The sequence below is a fragment of the Vanessa tameamea genome, chromosome 13 (assembly GCF_037043105.1).
Source record: "Vanessa tameamea isolate UH-Manoa-2023 chromosome 13, ilVanTame1 primary haplotype, whole genome shotgun sequence".
Classification (NCBI taxonomy): Eukaryota; Metazoa; Arthropoda; class Insecta; order Lepidoptera; family Nymphalidae; genus Vanessa; species Vanessa tameamea.
In genome coordinates, this window is record NC_087321.1 from 6591342 (window position 1) to 6612364 (window position 21023).

The 21023-nt window shown below is 31.9% G+C and overlaps 4 protein-coding genes across 9 annotated transcripts in view; 1 reads left to right on the forward strand and 3 right to left on the reverse strand.

The window, feature by feature from the left end:
• Positions 1-358, reverse strand: part of LOC113397903 (uncharacterized) — a 32437-nt gene extending 32079 nt beyond the window's left edge. For both annotated transcript variants that reach the window (XM_064216838.1, XM_064216837.1), the window contains exon 1: positions 21-358. In XM_064216838.1, the coding sequence (XP_064072908.1) occupies positions 21-354 (334 nt within the window). In that variant the 5' untranslated portion in view covers positions 355-358. The remainder of the gene's footprint in view (positions 1-20) is intronic.
• A 294-nt stretch (positions 359-652) lies between these two features.
• Positions 653-11413, reverse strand: LOC113397908 (WD repeat-containing protein 75-like). The gene is made up of 13 exons (XM_026636439.2): positions 11196-11413; positions 10915-11122; positions 10167-10447; positions 9297-9487; positions 8847-9011; positions 7892-8079; positions 6905-7672; positions 6418-6559; positions 5286-5428; positions 4463-4648; positions 2433-2718; positions 1735-1974; positions 653-1602 (listed from the first exon to the last, which is right to left on the reverse strand). The coding sequence occupies exons 1-13, from the start codon at positions 11300-11302 to the stop codon at positions 653-655; spliced, it is 3855 nt and encodes a 1284-aa protein (XP_026492224.2). The 5' UTR covers positions 11303-11413.
• Positions 11414-11817: 404 nt separating this feature from the next.
• Positions 11818-15530, forward strand: LOC113397904 (ribosome biogenesis protein WDR12 homolog). The gene is made up of 9 exons (XM_026636433.2): positions 11818-12002; positions 12088-12387; positions 12471-12611; positions 12921-13096; positions 13528-13592; positions 13674-13818; positions 14256-14357; positions 14513-14642; positions 14886-15530. The coding sequence occupies exons 1-9, from the start codon at positions 11944-11946 to the stop codon at positions 15028-15030; spliced, it is 1263 nt and encodes a 420-aa protein (XP_026492218.1). The 5' UTR covers positions 11818-11943; the 3' UTR covers positions 15031-15530.
• Positions 15531-16148: 618 nt separating this feature from the next.
• Positions 16149-21023, reverse strand: part of LOC113397901 (protein alan shepard) — a 135487-nt gene continuing 130612 nt past the window's right edge. For all 5 annotated transcript variants that reach the window (XM_026636428.2, XM_026636429.2, XM_026636430.2 and 2 more), the window contains one exon: positions 16149-20930. In XM_026636428.2, the coding sequence (XP_026492213.1) occupies positions 20796-20930 (135 nt within the window). In that variant the 3' untranslated portion in view covers positions 16149-20795. The remainder of the gene's footprint in view (positions 20931-21023) is intronic.

The following is a 21023-nucleotide window of genomic DNA, read 5'->3' on the forward strand; positions in this document are numbered from 1 at the left end:
TGGACAAATATAAACCTTACCAGACGTGTTTAATTTGCTCTTAATTACTGTGTAAAAATTAATTTCCTTTTCAAACAGCTTCATCTCATTGACCATATCCGCTTTTGCAGAATTTGATTTAGACACCGCTTTTATAAAAAAGGAGAGCAATTTAATTTTGTTATCACTTGTAATAACTTGGACTTGCATTTTCCAATAATCTGCTAGAAATCCTAGCATTTTATCACTGGCATTAAATATTACGTAATTTTTAAAAATTACATCTTCTTTAACACTGTTTTTGATAACTTTTATTATCACTTCTTTCGTTATAAAGTCACATGTGGTAACGACAGATTCATTTTTACTATCCATTTTTTTATAAGTATCAAGTGAACCAAACAAGCTTTAAATACTTCGAATAGTTTAATTTGAGTTATGTGTCAAACCTTAAGTATTCATATTAACTTTGTCTTAGGTAATTATTATTAATTCAAATGTGTGAAATGCGAAACGTAGATAACTGTGATTGCTTTTGATGTGTAGTTGTTACACCAAGATATATGATTGTCTCATATATTTAAAATATACTGTAGTATCATGATAGTATTATTTAATTTACTAAATAAAATATAAATAGATGATAAGATAAATTATGTACATTCCCACTATTCTATTTAAAAATATTTGCAGTTGTAGATGGATACACAAATCTTTCTACTATTTCGTCTAAGAGTTCGATTACACGCCTCTGGTATTCCACGTTTTCTTTAGCAAGTTCTATAAATTCTTGACTACGACTTACGCAGTTTATTCTATAACATGACTTAGGGTCCGTGAAATATTGTTTTCTTCTTTCATTTGTCATAGCTATTATAGGAACTATTAATGCTGCTTGGGTCATACCAAATACGAGGCTTTCTTTGTATAATTCTTCCATATTTGCAATGTTCACAATTGAAAATATATCTATATTTTTCAATTTTAATTCTTTACTAAGTTCGTCATAGTAATGCTCTATAATTCTTTTAGTGTAATTTCTTCTGAATGACTTGGTGGTATTGAAATATATAAGAGATGACAAATCAAGCATAGGAGGAGAGTACAGAACGGTTTGATAATCAATCAAAAGTGCGTGCATCTTGTTATTCTCTAATTTTTTTAGAAAAATATTATTCGACCAAATGTCACGATGAATGACTACGTTTCTTATTTTCAAACTTGGTTTCATAAGTTCATCGGCAGAGCTAAAAAGCTTGGGCACTATTTCAGCGATTAATTCCGTAAAATTTGGTTTTGACCTATATTCTGAGAAAACTTTCAAAAAATCTATAGCAGCCTGCATTCCAGTATCACGCCAAGATTGACCTTTACTTGGTTCACATAAATACTCGCTATAATCTTCCCAAATTTTGTAAGGTCTTTTTAATTCCCGACTCTTTATCTCTTCATAAATGTACGACTGAGCGTGAAATTTCGCTAAAGCTGTTACCGTTGCCTTTAATTCTTCATAATTTAAAGTATTTAGATTATTCGGCATCGTATAGCCACTTTGGGTTACATCTTCAAATACAAAAAGCTCTTCTTTAATATGCAATAGCTTAGGTCGCCACTTATTTAATCCTAAAACGTAGAAATAATTGAAATAGTTTTTTACGTACCCAATTATCTCAAATAGTTCAGTTGAAAATCTAATAATGATATTTAATTGTCTATTTTAAGTATTAAACATTTACTTAACTTGTACACACTTACCATCGGAATCACGAAACATTTTGAACAAACTGTTTAGCATAGCATATTCCTTGTTAAAGAATTTTGTTTCTCTTAAATAATTAGCCTTCCATTCGTCAAGTCTTGGAATACATTTAATAAAATAAATCACCTGTCTGACATTTCCTTTGTCTTCAATAACGACCGTTAAGCTTAAATGTTCTCCGAGATAACCGATAAGTTGATCGGAATAATCCTCAATAGTCCAACTTAAAATATTAACTTGTGATACACCAGATTGTTTAAGTATTGATGTAATATCATTTATATTCAACAAATCCATTTTAAATCGAACTAGTTCACTTTATCAAGTATAATTTAGTATCTGAGTTGAATAAATCTTGTAATATTGTTTTGTTAAACATTATATAAACTAGAATGTGTTATTTGTGCAAAACTTATCCTTATTCTATTAAGCAATAAAATTCTTAATTGCAAATATTCATGATGTCGCTTCGATTAAGCGTAAACGATAACTTTATTTGCATAGAAAATTGTTATTTATTTATTTAGAACATCCAACAAAGGAACACATGAAATAATAAAAAAAATAAGTTAATTGCAATTCGAATTACGACTCATTAAAAAATAAGAATAATTATTAGTGTATTGTGGTTGGGTTGAAATATTGAATAAAAATATAAAGAAAAATTAAATATTTTATTTTTTAAATCATAAACCAAACAACGAAGACGTTGAATGTAAGTCTAATAAAGGTTCTTTTAGTATTTTTTTCAAACGATTTTCCTTAATTTCTTCATAATTAGGTACCCAGAGTTGTACAGCTTTTGGCGTGTGACTAGATTTTACTTCAGTATCTTCTTCATCACTGCTCTGTGGGTCGATTTCCATGATAGCGTCGTCTTCTTCATCCTCTTCGATTTCTTTGTAGCCAGAAATGTGTTGGAGGAATAGAGGGCACAAGAGACTCACTGGTGGTATCATATGGGGTGCAGCTGACAGAAACTGTAACAATTTTAATGCATTAAAACACCATTTATTATGTTCATATTTAGACAAGTCTTTGAATTTAGTATCATTCTAAATTTTTTAAATATATTTGGAAGGTATTTTTTTATGATTAATCATCCGCTAAGATTTTATTTTTAAATTTCAAATAAGGAAATGAGATGTAACCTTTCATTTAGTTTATTATATTACAAGAATTAGATCACGACTGTCAATAGGTTAGAATGTAGGTTCTGCTTTTGGATATCGCATCATATCTGTTCCAAAAGAGATCTTGTTATAAAAGTAAGTTAATTTTTGACTGAGGCTATTGATAATATGTGTAAAATAAATGTTTGACGTTCTCATTATGTATAACTATTCGATTGATTAGAAAAAAAAAAATTATATATTTTTAATAAAAATAAATCTTTACTGTGGTATAAAATAAATATTGCGTGGTTGATATGGAGTAATCTTCGTTCATACAAGATTTATGAAGTAATCGTGCAACATGACTGTTGACTTTGATACAAGATACTGGTATTGTCACAACGGGAACTCGTGATTACAATTGCTTGCAAACGCTTGTAGTCTCGATTTAACCAACTAGATGACATGTGATCTATTCTATTTTCTGATTTAAACTGGATCTGATTAAATGATTTTTTTTATTGTTCGTACTTAGGTCGAAATTCGACTATATTGGTTATTGAAGTTTCTAGAAAACATAATATTATTTGTTCCTTTTGAACATTTATTTTTTTAATAATAATTCTATGTTGTTTAATAGGTGGAAATGAATAACGAAATTTCTTGACAGTTTTTTTTCATTCCATTTAACCGGTATTAGCTTTACATTTAAAGTAATCATTTAAAAGATCCCTTTGAAATTTCGTGTTAGACTCTACTTGAATAAAATATTTTTTCCTTTTTAAAAGTATATTTTTATTTTTGTATGTTGTGAATAGGTTTGTCAGCAACCCTGTCTCAAAATGTCAGATATATACAAACAGGTCACAGTTATATATAGTAGATTGTGTTGTCTATTTCTGGAAGAAAATATTTCTTTTATAATGTGATACTTCCTTTTAGATCAATTCATCAAATGTTTCAATATACGATTGAACATGTTACAACTTACATCGTGTTATTTTTAAAAAATATTTTATTTTTAATACTTAAAATATAGATGCAGACTGACAGATAGTCAGTCCACCTGGTGGTAAATGGTCATCACTACTAATGGACATTGGCACTGTAAGAAATATTAACCATTCCTTACTTTGCCAATTTGCAACCAATCTTGGTGATTAAGATGTTATATATCTTGTGCCTATGGTTACACTGGCTCATTGACCGTTCAAACCGGTACACCAGGAAGATACCGATGGCCAGGCTTGTAGAAACCTAAGGGAGATAAGTCTCCAAGTACCGTTTTTCACTTTTACAGCTGTTGTTTCATTAGTCGGAGAGGATCATAGAGTACTCAAGTTGCTCAACAAATTAAATTAGTTAAATTGTTAATTCGATACCGCTATGTCAGGTAACTGAGGATCTACTGCAATATGGAAAAGCTTTATAGTATTAGGATTACGATGTTATATTGCGTTAGGTTAGTTAAAGTTACTTCAGATTTTGTTTCTACACTAACAAGTCAATCGTACTAGTTATCGTTAGGATCTTTTGAAAATATAAAATTTTCGGATACATTTTAATTTTATATTATCTGTAGTCTTTGATAAAGAACAAATGTATGTACCTGTGATATAGCGTTGTTTCCGAGCGAGTCATCCTGTGTTTGTGTGACCTGTGCGTATGTGTTCTGGGCCACGTCTTCTTGTCTGTGTGCGAGCAGCGCGTGGAAGGCGGAGGAGGGGAGTCTGCGCTGCGATATCGCCTCCAGTTGACCCTCTTCCGATTTCTCCGGCTCAAGGCAGTATATTTCCTGTACAATCATGTACAATTTAATACAAATCCTCGTAATTCGCCTTAATTATTACAGATTCGTGCCAATTAAAGTGTGCCGTTTTAAAATAATAGCAAATAGTTAAATTGGAATTTGACAGTTAGAGGCTTTTATTTTGGAGTTACTACGATTTGATAGTCATTTCTTTTAAATATGACATTTGCAGATTGGCGATTGTTTGACGTTAAAGATATCTTTTTGTCTTTTTTACATTGTAGAAAATTCCAATAACTTCACGGGCTAATTCACGCCGCTAATCAGATCAGAGTCTAATTGTTACCTAAAATATCACTAAAAACAAACATGCTGTAGCATGTCCATTTCGTTTTGAATAGCCGCGAAGTTATTATCGGAACTTTGTATGTAAAATGAATATATAAGTAATTAAATCAAATAGTTTTGTATTATATATAAAGATATATTAATCAAGGGCTTAGTGTAGTGCTGATATACGTAGTTGCAAATAACATGGAAAAACTTAAATATAAGCCTTGTTTATCTTTGTTCTTTCAATTGGAGTGGAGTATAGAAGAGCTTATTATTAGCAAAAATCGTAGATTATTAATAATAATAGTAAGATTATTAAGTTATCATACGTAGTCTCAAATACACTTACCGAATCATTTCTCATTACATAAAGTCTGACATCTTCACCTATAGACGTTCCGAATACACACTGCTTGAATACACCGGTCTCAGGATTCAACAAACGCTTCTGAATTAACAACGGAGTCGAAGAGTGAGGGCTAAATACATACACTGTAAATAATAAATAGAGGATTAATAAATTGATACATAATATATTATTTCTTTAATTAATTTTATATATCTGTATGATTTTGTAAAAAAGGGACGGAAGTGTGTAACAGGAAACCGAGGAAGCGTCGGGATTTGAGTTGACCAATGAGCGCGCTGTATTTGAGTTGACCAATGAGCGCGCGGTATTTAAGTTGACCAATGAGCGCGCGGTGCTAGATTTGGCTGTCAGGTGCATGCATTTTCCGAGAGGATATAATGTTAATGTTGCTTCTTACCATTCAAATGCTACACATCAAATGCGACTACGGTAAGGCTCGCGTGTTTTTTATAATTTTATCGTACATATACCAATTTAAAGTGATATATGAGTCTTATTTCCATTTCTTCAAGTAACAGTTAACGCAACCAACATTTTCGGGTTTTCATTAGGCTCGAAATCAAATGTCTACTTAGGAAACTAAATTTAGAATTTGTCATACATTGCGAGAGTAACATTTTGGTGTTCGTCGTTCTTGCAATGGATCGACGATATTTGTAGCCGTATATTTTATCACGGAAAAATGAACGGGCTTTTAGCCGCAGATAAAGACTCGTAGAATATACCGCCTATCTTGCTACAGGACTAAGGCCGTAACATAAAAAAATTGAATGCATGTGCGGGAGAAAAAAACTTCTTAATGCCATGATAATTTGAAAAATTGTAATATATTTTCTTACAATTCAATAAACATATATATAACATTATAATATATGTCTCGTTCTTCCGTATCAACTGTATTCTTACGTATACATTGTATAGATTCGAAATTGAGTTTTGTTGTTTATATGATGAACTATTTACTGGGCTACTGGCTGTGATGACGATGTAAGGAATGGTCAATATTTCATACAGGTATACTGGCACTTACCATGAGACGACACACTCACCCGGCCGCCTACCTAATTTATTAAAAAGAAAAAACTTTAAAATAAAATTACACTATTCTTACCATCATTGTTTGTGGTGACCATGGCCATTTTATTAGATAAAGGATCTGATACTAAGCAAGTGGTTTTGATCTGAACCATCCATTTGATAGTTAAGGACAGGAGACTCCATACAGCTACGCAGTTCTCGGTAGTACACACCAACTAAAAATATAGTTTTTAATGTTAATAAATTACGGTTAGGTTTGTTAGAAAATATATTTTATATTCTTACTCCGATTTTTTTAGCATATCAATATATTCAAGGAATCGACACAATGTTAAGAAGGAGATCGCAAAAATAAATAAATAATGCAAATAATGTTGAAAAGCAAAAACACACCTCATTTTTCATATTTTAAAGATACATTACATTATATGGAAATCAAACCGTTTCATTACCATAGTTATAGAAAACGCTGTTATTTTACTATAAGGACCTAAATAAGCTTTACATTCTTTTGATAATAATTCTTAATAAAATAATTACTTTTCCATAATACAACTTACATAATGTGCAGCGTCATTATTTCCAAACTGGACATGAACCCCTTTTGGACGGAGAGCGGGATGTGAAAGCGTTGTTCTCAGATTACACAGATGTGAATCCCACAATGTCAATTTAGAACCGAACCAAGCGGCTATCAGTGAACCGTCTTGCGATATGGCAACACCGCCCATAGCGAACTCGTCATCCTTACCAACATACCTATCGACCACACTTGTGTCCACAAAATCGTGTTCCTTGTGAATATTGATGATTCTCTTCAAAACGTCATTTTTACGATTAATTTCTTTCATGTATGGTAAATTTTCGATTTTTCCGGGCGTCAGTATTTCTCCACTTTTGAAATTGTTCAGAACCGGATTGGAGAGGAAGTGAGTTATACCCGATGAGTAGTAGCATGCAGTGAGACAGCCCCAGACTACTTTTTTTCGATGTTGTTGTGAGGTACTGTCACGTTTCCATATTCTGAATTTTTGGTCAGTTCCTGACGATACGCAAAATTCGCCTTTATTGTTAAGCGCCAAGGATACAACATTGCATCCACCGTGCGAAAGGTTAACACAAGTGTTGAGCTTGAACGGTGAGGTATTATTTGCTTGTGCAGCCCAGAATTTTAATTTCTCTTCTGGGTAATTTATGCCATCGTTTCTATACTCCGACGTCACCAGCCAAGATCCATCTGCACTAATAGCAGCACATGTTACTTCTGTTTCTAAGGGTAGTAGGTTCTGTCTCTCTGATGGAATACTATTCATTGCCGTAATGTCAATCTGTAAGGCAATGATGAAAAAAAAAATCATTTCAAGTAACATTTAGAAAAAAAAAATTAAAAATTTATAAAAGTGTATATGATCTGAGATATTACTGAACATTTGGCTATCCGAACCGAGTGTCGTAGTATTTGGTATCAAAAACGAAAGGGTCATTTACCGAAAACCGAAAATTAATATAACGATATTAATGATTTATGGTCTTGTTGCTATACTTACATTGTAAAGTACTTTATCAGTAGTTGTCGAATACAGTTGTAAATGTCCAGTCCTGCCCGGCATGAGTAGTGCAGACAGTGGCCTATGGTACACGAGGGCGGCTCCGAGCGCCTTGCAGACCGGCGACAAGCCACCGCACTCTAGTATCGTCGACACAACACGCATCTGAGCATTTGCTATGATGACAGCTAAAATGTTTCATTTATGTTAAGTACTCAAACAATTACATATTTATAAATGTAAGAATAATCTTTTGAGTGTATAATTTTCTTAATGATTAGTAAAGGCATGCAGTCTACTAAAGTTATCAAGATTAGGCCTCAATAAATTTACGGGCCGCCTAGCGATGTAAAAGTCGCAGGATCGATCCTGACCCCTTGGGCTATTAACGTACCCACTCCTAAAACAAGTGATAAGCTTAAAAGGAGGGGTAAATAGGAATATTAGTAATTTCTTAATTAATTTGGGGCATTGTTAGTATTCTTTAAAAAAAAATGTAACACGGTGTTGCCATAACTACAAAATTATATTTGAAATGGATTATTATAATTTTTCGTTTAATTATTAATTAATTCAATAACATTATATTAAAAAAGAAATAAAATAATTTGTGGTTGTAACAATTACATGATACGTCTTCTCATACATTTTAAGTGAATTATTACTGTTTCTTTCAAACACAGGTTACTCATTAAACCTTTATAAATTAAAAGAATCAAATAGGACTGGCTGGTAATTTTATTAGTTGTGTGACACAAAATCATCTCTAATTTACCATAACCTCTAGATAAACATCCATATTTTAATAATAGTGTTGTATCTCATAGCTTCAATTTACAAAAAAAAAATACCTTGAAGAAACAATCTTTACCAACAAGCACGTAATATTACCAAATGTAAAATTAAGGCTTCATTTGTTGCATTCAGTAATCAGTTTTAATTTTAATATACTTACAATTATTAGATAGTGTAATGGCAATGTGAGAATTGTTTGTTGTAATGTATCTTATCATCCCCGGCAATCTGGGAATGAATGCCTTCTCATTTGTTTTGTTTTGTAAATGGCCTATAGTCCACTTTACTAAAACGTTTTCCATGCCACCAGAGATGAGATAACTTCCTGGAAGTAATAACAATAACCATTATAACAATAACTAAGATGTTCATGTACTATTTTAAGTAAAAGTTACTTGAGAAACACTCAAGGATGGTAATCCTTTAGGTGATTCAAAAGTGCTCCTAGAAAAATGATTACAAAGCACCAAGTACATTTTTATTTTAAAAAAAAAACACTGATTCATGAAATATATTAAGTATTGAAGTTGAATACTTAAAATTGGTTACAATTTACAAAAATATATAATTTAAATAAAATTGTTTTTATTCAAATAAATTCAATATCTACCTTGAACAGAGAAGCATACTGCCATTGGTGGTAAAAAATGCCAATGCAACACTTCCCTAGCTATGGATTTGTAGTTATACAAATTGCCTCTGATAATAGTTACTCTGCCAATAGTATCTGTTATAGCAACTGTACTCTCTTTGTGGTGAGCTGCCACAGACAATATTCTAAACTTATTGTTATTTATCAGCCTGTAGAGAACAATTTCATATTATAACATTGTTAATAACACTTAGTCATGTTCATAAAGTAAAATATATGTATCACTATAGGCCTGTCCTGACTTTGAATAGATAAAATAAATTCTTATTTTCACATACTTTTTTTTTACTATGTTAACATTCAATCAAACAAACAATCTATTTGCTTGTCCTATAAAACATGCAGTACATATTTTTTACTTTAATAATATTATAATGATAATGAGTATACAAAGAGCCGAGATGGCCCAGTGGTTATAACGCATGCATCTTAACCGATGATTTTGGGTCCAAACCCAGGCAAGCACCACTGAATTTTCATGTGCTTAATATGTGTTTATAATTCATATCGTGCTCAGCGGTGAAGGAAAACATTGTGAAGAAACCTGCATGTGTCTAATTTCAACGAAATTCTGCCACATGTGTATTCCACCAACCCGCATTGGAGCAGCATGGTGGAATATGCTCCAAACCTTTTCCTCAAAGGGAGAGGAGGCCTTAGCCCAGAAGTGGGAAATTAACAGGCTGCTAATGTAATGTAATGAGAATACAATCACTACTTCTAGGCCAGATACACAATTGTGCACAAAATACAATTTACTAAAGTCTAAATCATGCACACAACTTTTTTGAAGTGTGAAAGAAATATGTCATGTAAATTTCAACTCACTCTAATTTTAAATGAGGCTGGTTTAAATTCTGAATAAAAAGCATCATGGTTCCATTAGTAATAGCTGCGAATCTGTCATTATTACACCAACCGAGAGAAACACATATAATGTCATGATATTTGATTTTCAGATTTTTGTATTCATATATTAAACCTCCATCTTTAACCGAGTATGATCCAAGGTGCAATTTACGATTTCCATCAACAGCAATTATAAAACATTCATTACTGTCTGCTAAATTGAATGTTATTATTTTAGTATTTTCTGGTATTTGAAGTTTCTAAAACAAAACAGATTATTAATAATTAGACAAACAAAGTATTCATTATGAGAGGTATGATTTTGTAGAGCATGACTGTATTTCATAATTGACAATGTTATCTGTTCTATCTAGTCAAGCAGCACTAAGAAAAAACACTATTAAATTTTTTGTTTAGACCCTCTTTTAGATCCCATTCATCAATATCATTTTAGTTCAATATTGATATATATTTTTTAACATTAACATTTCAGGTAAATTAAAGTAAATAAATTCTACCTATGTATATTTACATTTAATTGGATACAACTACTATTAGGTGTAATCAAAAATAATAAGCATGAACAATGAACTACCAAATTTAGTTTCAGTCAAGTCTGTTTCAAAGAATTTATGTAAAAACTGGTGGCTCTACTTTGGATACCATGAATAATAAAAAACTAGCTGAAAAAGTCATAATCTGATTATAGTAGTGAATGAAAACTTACTGTCTTTCGAAGAACTGCACCTTGTTCCCAGCTCCATGTTGTAACATAACCATCATCAGAGCACCCATACAAGTTGTAGTCCTCATCTTCCGGGAATTGCACAGCTACTAATTCATTAATAGATACTTCGGTTTCAAGTGTGCGTACACAATCTCCTGTTTGTATGCTGTACACGCGAACTAAGTTTTCTACGATTATTGCGACAGATCTAAAAAGTTGACCAATATTGAAATTAGATAAAACCCACTAATAAATAACGTGCAGATGTAACATGTACATACTCTCCATCCGGTGAAAAAACTGGTCTACGTTCAATTATACTACGTCCTGCCTTTCTATTAAATACGTATCTGTTGGAAATTCGATCACTATTACTTTTGACAACCATTTTTAATTATAGTGATATCTTATTAAAATAAAAATAAACGAATACTTCGTGTTTTGTAATAGTAAATATTAAACACATGACATAACCTCAACAACATACAAATTAAATACTTCAGCTGTCACTGGCCAGTGCTGACAGCTTTAAAGATGTGATCTGAAATCAATTAGAAGTAGTCTATTAAAAGAAAGTATAATTTTAGTTTATTAGCGATATATATCATTCTGGGATTTAGTTTAAATTTCAGAGGGTTACAAAGTTTTGAAAAAAGAAAAAACTTCTTTAAATTTATTTCTTCAAAAATATTTGGTAATTTATTATTACTATTATTTTATTTATACTTTAAATTATGGAGCCAAATTTTTACCCTCAAGTCCCAGCATCACAAAAAATACATTAGAATTGTATATATATAATCTGATGTTCCAGTGAATAGCAAAATATTCTTTAAAACGTTCTCTTAAACATAACAATAACCTAAAATTATAATTGTCAAATGTCAATTTGATCCAAATGTCAATTTCGTTTATATTGTCGTGCGTTTCGGGTGAACACATGTTATTTGAATAAATTTTGTGAATTCAGTTTGGATTTTTATTAAGTGGGTATAGAAATAGCTTAAGATTCGTATATGAATTAATACAATGGCAGGCGACACAGGCGAAGCACAGCTACAAGTACGATTTATAACTAAACAAGAGCAGTATGTATAATTATTATTTATTATTCAAAATATTGCCGGTGTGTTTTTCTTTAAATCTCTATAAATGTCTAATCTCTCGTTACAGATATGCAGTTTCTGACAGTCCTTACGCCATACAGAGTAATGTACAATCTGTAGAACTGAATACGCTCCTCAATGCGTTATTAAAAGAAAACAGACCATCCTTTGAAAAGAGTGTAGAATTTGATTTCTTAATATGTGGCGAATTATTATGTACATCAATCGCGGAGCATCTGCAAGAAAAGGGTCTATCAACAGAAGACACACTAGAAATAGAGTATCTGGAAAGATTTCCAGCTCCCAGCCCACAAGATTGTTTAATGCACGATGATTGGGTGTCAGCTGTCCATACACATGGTTCTTGGTCAGTTTTTATTTTAAAAAACAATCTACAATATTACAACTTTTTACTGGAAATAAATTGTTTAACAATCCTTGACATTTTAGGATCTTATCTGGGAGTTATGATAACAGCATTCACATATGGAATACCAAAGGGCAGCACAAACTTGCCATTCCAGGTCACACATCACCGGTAAAAGCAATTTCATGGGTATCTTTCAATGGAGATCAAGCAATCTTTGCGAGGTAATCTTAATAAAGTGCTTCTTTACATCTTCTTTATTAAAGATGGAGTATGTAGGGTCAACCAGTGTAATTGTAAATATTTATGACTTATTTTACCATATTTGATTATTTTTTCTCGCTTACCCTCTCCTTCTCTTTGGTGGGCGCCACGGGATCACACTTATTAACTTGACATATATCTATAAATTGAATTTAAAAGAGGAATTATAATCACTGCTTATAATTGTTGTGGTTAACTATATATACTAAATATTCTTTTATATCAAAAAGTATAGATAAGAAAAGACATATTTGTTATTTATTTTCTAGTGGTTCCCATGATCAATCAGCTATGTTATGGGTATGGAATGTTTCTGGAAATTCAGTGGATTGTGTTGTGACTTGTCGAGGTCATGAGAAGGGTGTGGAGTGTCTGGCTGTCTCGGCTGATGCTAAAAGTTTTGCCACTGGTAGTTGGGACACAAACATTTGCCTTTGGAGTACAAGTAAGTCATTCAATATGGATGTAAATGTTTAGAATTTCTAGGGACTAATATTCTAGACTTGAATGCAGAATTATTCAACGTCTCCAGGATATTTTAAATATTAAAAATATATTTTTGTTATTGTATGAAAATAATTTATAATTGTAAAGCATGATATTAAAAACAGGCCTGCTTTGTTTCTTTCGCCAGTTCTTCTCAGGTCTGAGGTGTTTTTAACGTCAAACTGGTGGTAGTTGATTATCAATAAGAAAGTGTAATACTCCTATACTGAACAAAGGTATTTGACTTCGACTAGTATTACTGAAAAGATGCCCAAATAATTCTCCGGTCAAATTTTGATAATGACTTATATTTTTATAGCTGCATCATTAGATTTTGTAAAATGTGTAAAATGTGAGTGGTTTGTTTGATGTTGAAATTTTATTTTCTAGGTCTTTCCGATGAGGATAATGTACCAGCAAAAAAGAAACAAAAACCAGATCAAGGAAATACAAGAGTAAGTTCTTCCTGTAAATTCTAGATAAATGTTGCCATTAGTTTAGTTGGTGAAAGAAAATTTATATTTTTTTATTCTTAGGAACCCATGGCAGTGTTGAAGGGCCATAGAGAGGCAATATCAGGAGTGCAATGGATGGATTTCAACACTGTTGTGTCCAGTGGTTGGGATCACTTGCTGAAAATATGGGATTGTGAACTTGGTGGGATTAAGCAGGATATTGCTGGTATGTTAGATTAGATTGTATCTATACTAATGAATTGTAAAAGTCTATAGTTTATCCTCTTTGGAGTAAGCACCTACAGTATATCTCATTGTTTTAAATTAAGATTGATAAAAAAAAAGAGAAGGCCTGTAAATATTCAACTGTTAGTGTAGTCTGTCCTGTCTTGTCCTTATTCGGCCATGCCACTTTCGTCGCGGGTTGCCAGAGTTCCTTACATTATTTTTTTTTTATCACTAAACTAAAGATAATCTTAAGGATGAACTTAGTACTTATTGCTGCTATTCTTTCAGTTAGGAAATCAGTTAAATGCTCCACCTATAGGCCCTCGGCTATAATGCTAAATTTATATAAAAAATGTTATGTAGTTATTTAGTGTTAAAAAATTATTATTATAAAAAAAATCTTCTTAATATTGTTATCTTAACCTTCCATTTTAGGTAACAAAGCATTCTTTGATGTGGACTGGTCTCCACTATCCAACAGCCTTATAACAGCATCATCTGACAGGCACATTCGTCTTTATGACCCCAGATCAACAGGTATTAACACAATAAATATTATTTTTATATCTACAATCTAATGGACATTTCGAAAAATAAACTAAGTAAAGTATATTATTATTGGCTTATATTTTTTAAATAAAATTTCTAAAAAAATATAAGCCAAGAATAAATTATAAGGATTTTGTTTTCAGACAGTATTGTAAAGACAACATTTACATCTCACACTGGATGGGTGCAGTCAGTGAGGTGGTCGAAGACTCGAGACACATTATTCCTCTCCGCAGGCTATGATGGATTTGTCAAATTATGGGAGACAAGAAGGTATGTATTATTAAAATTAAGTAAACATTTTTCGTACATTACTTGGGCTTGCACAAAGATCCATCAAATCCATCCATACAAACCCATCTGGGTAGGATTCACACAAGCGTCACAGAGTAGTTCTCGTAGAGAACCAAGGGCTAATAAAAGAATAAATCTACCACTAATTTAATAATACATAAAACCGGTATTGAGGGTAACAAAATAAATAATAGACAATTAAAAAATTCATATATTTTTCAGTCCGAAAACTCCGCTGTATGATCTAAGCGGACACGAAGATAAAGTCCTGTGCTGTGATTGGTCAAATCCAACCTTCCTTGTGACTGGTTCTTGTGACAACACTCTAAGAATATTTAAGGCGAAACATGCTACTGGTAATGCATGAAGTAATGTTATATTTACAATCTTTACACACATTGGCTCCAAATTTGAATAAATGTTGGTCCAAAATGTATTTGTATAATTAAAAAAAAAAAAACTTGATTGTTCGTTTTTAAATTTGTTATAAATTGTATATTTAAATGGAATGAGTTATTTAATATAAATTCATAGTACTTATAAATTGATTTGTACTTTGTTGTGCAAAAGATAAAATTTATCTTATAATGTCATAAATACAGCAGTAACTATGTCTGTCTGTCTGTTTGTTACCTTTCACGATCAAGACACAGAACCAACAGTAAATTCGCTGGACTGATATTATCTCCAAATAAGTTAAATAATATTGGTCACTAGGGGCCAAGTTGGAAAACCAACTAATGAGCAATACAATTTAGGAACATTTGTAGCATTTTTGCAATGTTTGTATACATTTGTCAATTAATATAGGGGACAATGTTTGAGTAATTGGTTGTATAACTTATATTAAAGTTATTTTAATTTTCAGTTGTTTTATTCATTTTTTGTGATCTTATCATATAGACAGCAGGCCAAAAGTTTGAGGCCACCTAGAGTAAGAATTTATATATAAAGAAAATAAAATATAAAACTCTAAAATGAACAAAATCTAAAATCGTACAAAGAAGAGGCTAAATCATCAACTAGAGTAGCTGTTTAAAAATAGACATGTATCAAAAAGTAAAAAAAAAAAAAATTAACTCTCAATCTTAAGGATGACATTTGTCTTTTAAATTGCTTTATCAAAAATCCCTCCCTTGTATTGATTTTTTTTCAATTTTACTTCAATATTTCGACTGGAACAAATTAACTGACTGGAGAAACATTATTATTCGATTATATATAGCAAGTAGTTTGGCAGCGAATCAGTATTTCAGCTTATAATTTTATTTTATATTAGTCTCAACCTTTCAGCTAGTATCACTGGTGTATCACTAGTATCACCTTTGTGTTCATATTATCAAGAAGAAATTTAAAATAAAAGACATTTGCAGTATGATTTTCTCTGCTTACTTTGGGCTAACAATAAAGACGTATTTCATTATTGGGTTTCATATTTAAGATAACTTATATTAAAGGGTGTACAGGATGAAATGATGTACAAAATTTGGTTTTGCTTGTTTTATTTCAATCATTTGCTCTTACAAAATATGTTCAATGCAAAGGAACATGACTCGTCACAATAAAACACGCTTCTTAGTACCATTTTGTTTTTTTTTTTATTATTTATATATTATTTTAGTCTCCATTCAGCATAACTATAAATAATGCGGGTCACATAAAATGCTCATAGCACAATATAGAAACTTGCAAACACTTTGTAACAAAATAGATACATAACTTTCCTCTATGTCTTTTCTCTGCGAGAAATGCTTTTACACTATTATCATAGTTATGCCAAACCTCACATCATAACACAACGAAGCAACATGTCCCTTAAAAATATTCTTTCTTACCAACAATTTCATCTTTTTTTTTACATTTTATGAAGTTTTATTTTTTTGCATTTCGTATTCCTAGGCTACCTAACTAAATTTTTATCTAAACTATTCTACTATCTAGACTAGTCTGCTGGGTAGAACACCACACTATATTAATACACATTGGACAAATACAATCGTATCGACACTTCCCACTGATTTTTTTCATTTAGTTTTCTTTCTTTACACTTAGTCAACTACATAACAAAAGAGGTGAAAGCAAACTTGTTCAACTGAAACTTATCTCAAAATTGTGTTCACTAATTCTCTTAGTTCTCTTACTCTACGGGAGCGGGACGCGTCCGCGACCGCGCCGACCTCAGTCCATTCAAATTAAATTATTTAATAAACTAACAAAGGAAAGTACCCTAGAGTCGGCTAAGGACGCCAGCGCGTCACGCTCCCTCGGAAATATGCTAGGGTTCTATTCTATCTATCTTAGCGTCAAAACATTTTTTTTGCTATACTAACCTATCTATAGTTAAGCCTAAACCCTAAAGCTAGCCTTCAATTCGTCTTCGCTCCGTTAGCTTGTCTATTCACTGTTGCAAAACGAGTCAACATTCACTTAAAACTAAATGACTTATTTTTAAAAACATTTACTTAACACTTCTATTCATCGACATGATTTATTTCAGTTGTATCGCAGTTTTGTTATTTAGGAATTGGTTCCTGAATATGCATTTTTGTGCTTTTAGTTTGAGTAGCTCTCACTATATAATATAACAAATTCTCATCGATAATCTCATTGTAACGTATTTTTTGATCACACATGTCAAGAACGTTGAAGTGAGTCTAACTAGGAACATCTACAATTTTATCTTCAGGATTCAATCTTTACATCATGTGTGAAAAATGCAACGATTAGACAGCCACATTATTTCCTTTTAGTCGTTAATACAAAATACTTTAACCACAGTTAACATTATTACTACGTTTATGAATACGGTAAGTCCTCTTATTACCTGTAAAAATATCATGTAAAGCACATATGCAACTGCTATATTGTTTATGTTCATTACTTTAAACGAAGCTGAAGGCACTACCATCAAATGAAGTTTATTATTGCTTATATTGTAGGAAGCATTAGAAAAATAATTCACACGAAATTTAGCTTTTGACGGTGTTAACTATACACACTATACACCCTATAGTCACCTATACTCTGTGTTTTGTATTAGCTTATCTTTACTATACCTGGGGAATATCAATCTGTGTTGGAATGAAATAAATAGTCTTTAAAAATGGACACTGAAAAGGATGGGAACATTTTACAGTCGTTTACGACTAAAATAAACGGGACAAAGTAACGTTCGAAAGTAGTTAAATAATTTATACTTTTTATAAATGCCAAGCGGAAATATCTATCGGAAGACTGCTTTTACAGGAAGCCACAGCGTACTTCGAACACTAAACGATCGAATTACTTATCTAAGTACCACGCGACGTCTGTAATGTATCGCACTTGTGTTGTTAAATTTCTCAAGAGTTAAAGGCGGTATTAGTCAGTTCATAATATTTGGCTTGATCAGAAATTATACAAGTATAAAACTGATCTATGGAGTTTCTTTATGTTCAGTTCAACTTGTTTTGTATAAATCTCAATTTCATTATTTTCCATAACGATAATCTTATGTGTATCTTTTTACGTTTGATAATCTACGTTATGTAAGGACAATCAGCCTGCTAATTGTATATTTATGTGTAGTTCACCAAAGGTGTTTTTATTGAGTCGTGAGCTTCTAAAGGAAGTTAGACATGTAGGTACATATATTACGGGTAAGAATACAAAAATCTATAACGCTGTTCCTAATCTTCAAAATCTACTTTATCATTTGTTTCGTATCAATTCGATCTAAGTCTATCCCTGAAAATTATTGAAACAAATAAAAAATCTAATAATTCGTTCAAAGTCTACGTCATTCATTCAAAACCTGTCTCGTCATCTAATTCAGTTCCTGTATTGTTTTAATATAAGTCTGTTCACAGGTTTTGAATAAAGAAGTTACCGCTTAATCGTCAGTTAAAATACAGTTAATATATCAAACATTTAACTAGTCTTCAGTCCCTGGGTTGTATAAATATTTCCCTACTTCTTACTTGATTTTAATGATTTGTATATTTTGGTTCTGATGAAACTCTTGACGTGCCAAAATAGAATTAAACAGTTGCGATATAGTAGGCTTTTACTCGTACCCATCAACAATGTATATACATGTATACATATCCATGTATAATTTATATATATTCAATATAAAAATATCAAATTTTATATAAAGTCATAAAGTGTACCCAAAACCTACGTGATGGTACAAAATGTGCTCAATTCCGCCAAAACGGCGTTCTTATTTTGGATTTCGAATCCGTCACAATTTATAATGTGGAAATCAATCGTGGAATTTTTATTTGATGTTTTCTAGTGGAATGTGCCGACCGCCTAAAAATAACAACTACAGTTGATTCAGTACATGATTCTCAAAAAAGGATCACTTCATTATTCACGTATTTCAAACATGAGTTTTAACGTACAAAAATTTGTATAGACTCGTAAAATGTATAAATAGACTTTACATACAACTGCTTATTGCTAATGTTGCCGTATCATCACTGCGGCGTTACAAGTCGCAAGCCGCACGCACCGTAACTACCGACCACTCGGCAAGCGCACACGCATCGGTTACACCACTATTGCCTTCGTTCCTCGGGTCTCTATTTGTGTAGGAATCAAAACATGGATCAAGAAATAACTATCTGGAGGTTCTGGTATGGTATACATAAATTCAGTCTGTAGTTGGGTTTGGCAACGATGTTTGTATTTATTATGTACTGCGATCGAAATAAAATCTTTAATTACGAAAATACACTTTTAAGCTCCTTTTTAATAACAAAAGCGACAGTTGTGATAGAAACGCGTACAACAATGGCGAGCAGTGAGTGGTGGTTCCCTCTAGTATGAGTAAGATGAGATGAGTTATATTCTATGTAATGCTAACTTCATAAGCGCCACGAGTGACACAGATTAACGGCGCCTGGAGCTGTTACCGTATTTCAAAAGAAATTATGAACCGATAGTTTTTTTTTTCTCTAAAAATGCTTTAAAAATAGGTACTTGCGATTCTTGGAAGACTGCACCAGTATGAATGAATAATGTAGATAATACTGTATAGTTTATATGTATAGTATCATTTTCCAAATAAAACGACTAAAGCACCATGCCAAACACATTTTGAAAAAATACATACATACAATAATCACGACCATTGTCCCACGTGGTGGTCAAAAATACCTACGCCATCTATTTAATGTCTTAGCGAAAATTTAAAATATTTTAATAGCTGTTTCGGCCGTTTTCTTTGTTATATCGATATCTCTTTTGTATTTTAAAAATACAAATTCCTCGAAAGATTTTCAATCTTCGGAATAATCATTTGCACGACGTCTAAACGATGATAAACCTTTTTTTACCATAACATATAAGTCGCTCCTTCATACTTTAGAATTTGGTAGTATATAAATTTGTTTTCATTTGATATGACCTTTTCCGTTCACTTTCCTACCCTAAACCGCGCAGATATTGCTTTCCTTCTATTACAAATATCAATATAAACCAGGAAATTATGATTTCGTTACAAAGAAATTATAAAAACTACTCATCTAATATAGGTTCTAATAACGTTTCGAAAATCCGGATTGCACATAGTTTGTTCAATATCATTTTAAATTATTCTGCAAGTTATATATTACTTTTGTGATAAAAAAAATAATAAAATTTTCTTTTCGACAATAAATTTAAAAATTTAAAATTCAATCAAATTAAACTATGCTAAAATAAATACCTAACTATCTTAAATAATCGTGTCAACATGTTGAAAACCTGCCCCTAAAATCTTACATTAAAATTTTCATAAAACAATAATAAAATTATAATGTAAAAACACATTTAAAATTGCAGCTATATCTATATATCAAATTCCTCTCCTCGAACCGTCAAAAGACCTCATCAAAACATCACAGCGAATCGCACATTCAGCGTAAAGTCAAGAGGATCGTAAAGAAGCCTATCGAAAAAAATAAATAGTCAAGGCAATAGTGCCAAGAAAAAATAGGCCCAACAACTAAGGGCGCATGTGACGCGAGGCGTCGCGCACGTAGCTTTCGATGAAGTCTATAACGGCCGCAAATTAAAACTAAAACAAATTAACATTGTAAAAGTCACAGTTGCTTTGATTTTTGGCTCGTGTACAGTATGAATTGTTGTAGCATGGCTTATGGTCTACTTGGGAGGCGGGTAAGGCTGGTAGGCCTCGTCGGGCGACGCTGCCGTCGACGCGTGCTCGCTCTCCATCGGCATCTGGATGATGGGTGGAGTCGGCCCCGTGAAGTATTGATACGGGTGCGATGTAAAGTACTGAAATTTGAAAAGTAAACTATTATTTATGATTTCTTTGAATCAAATAATAAAGCGAGTGACTAGCTTTAATTGAGTGCATCAAGCGATTTA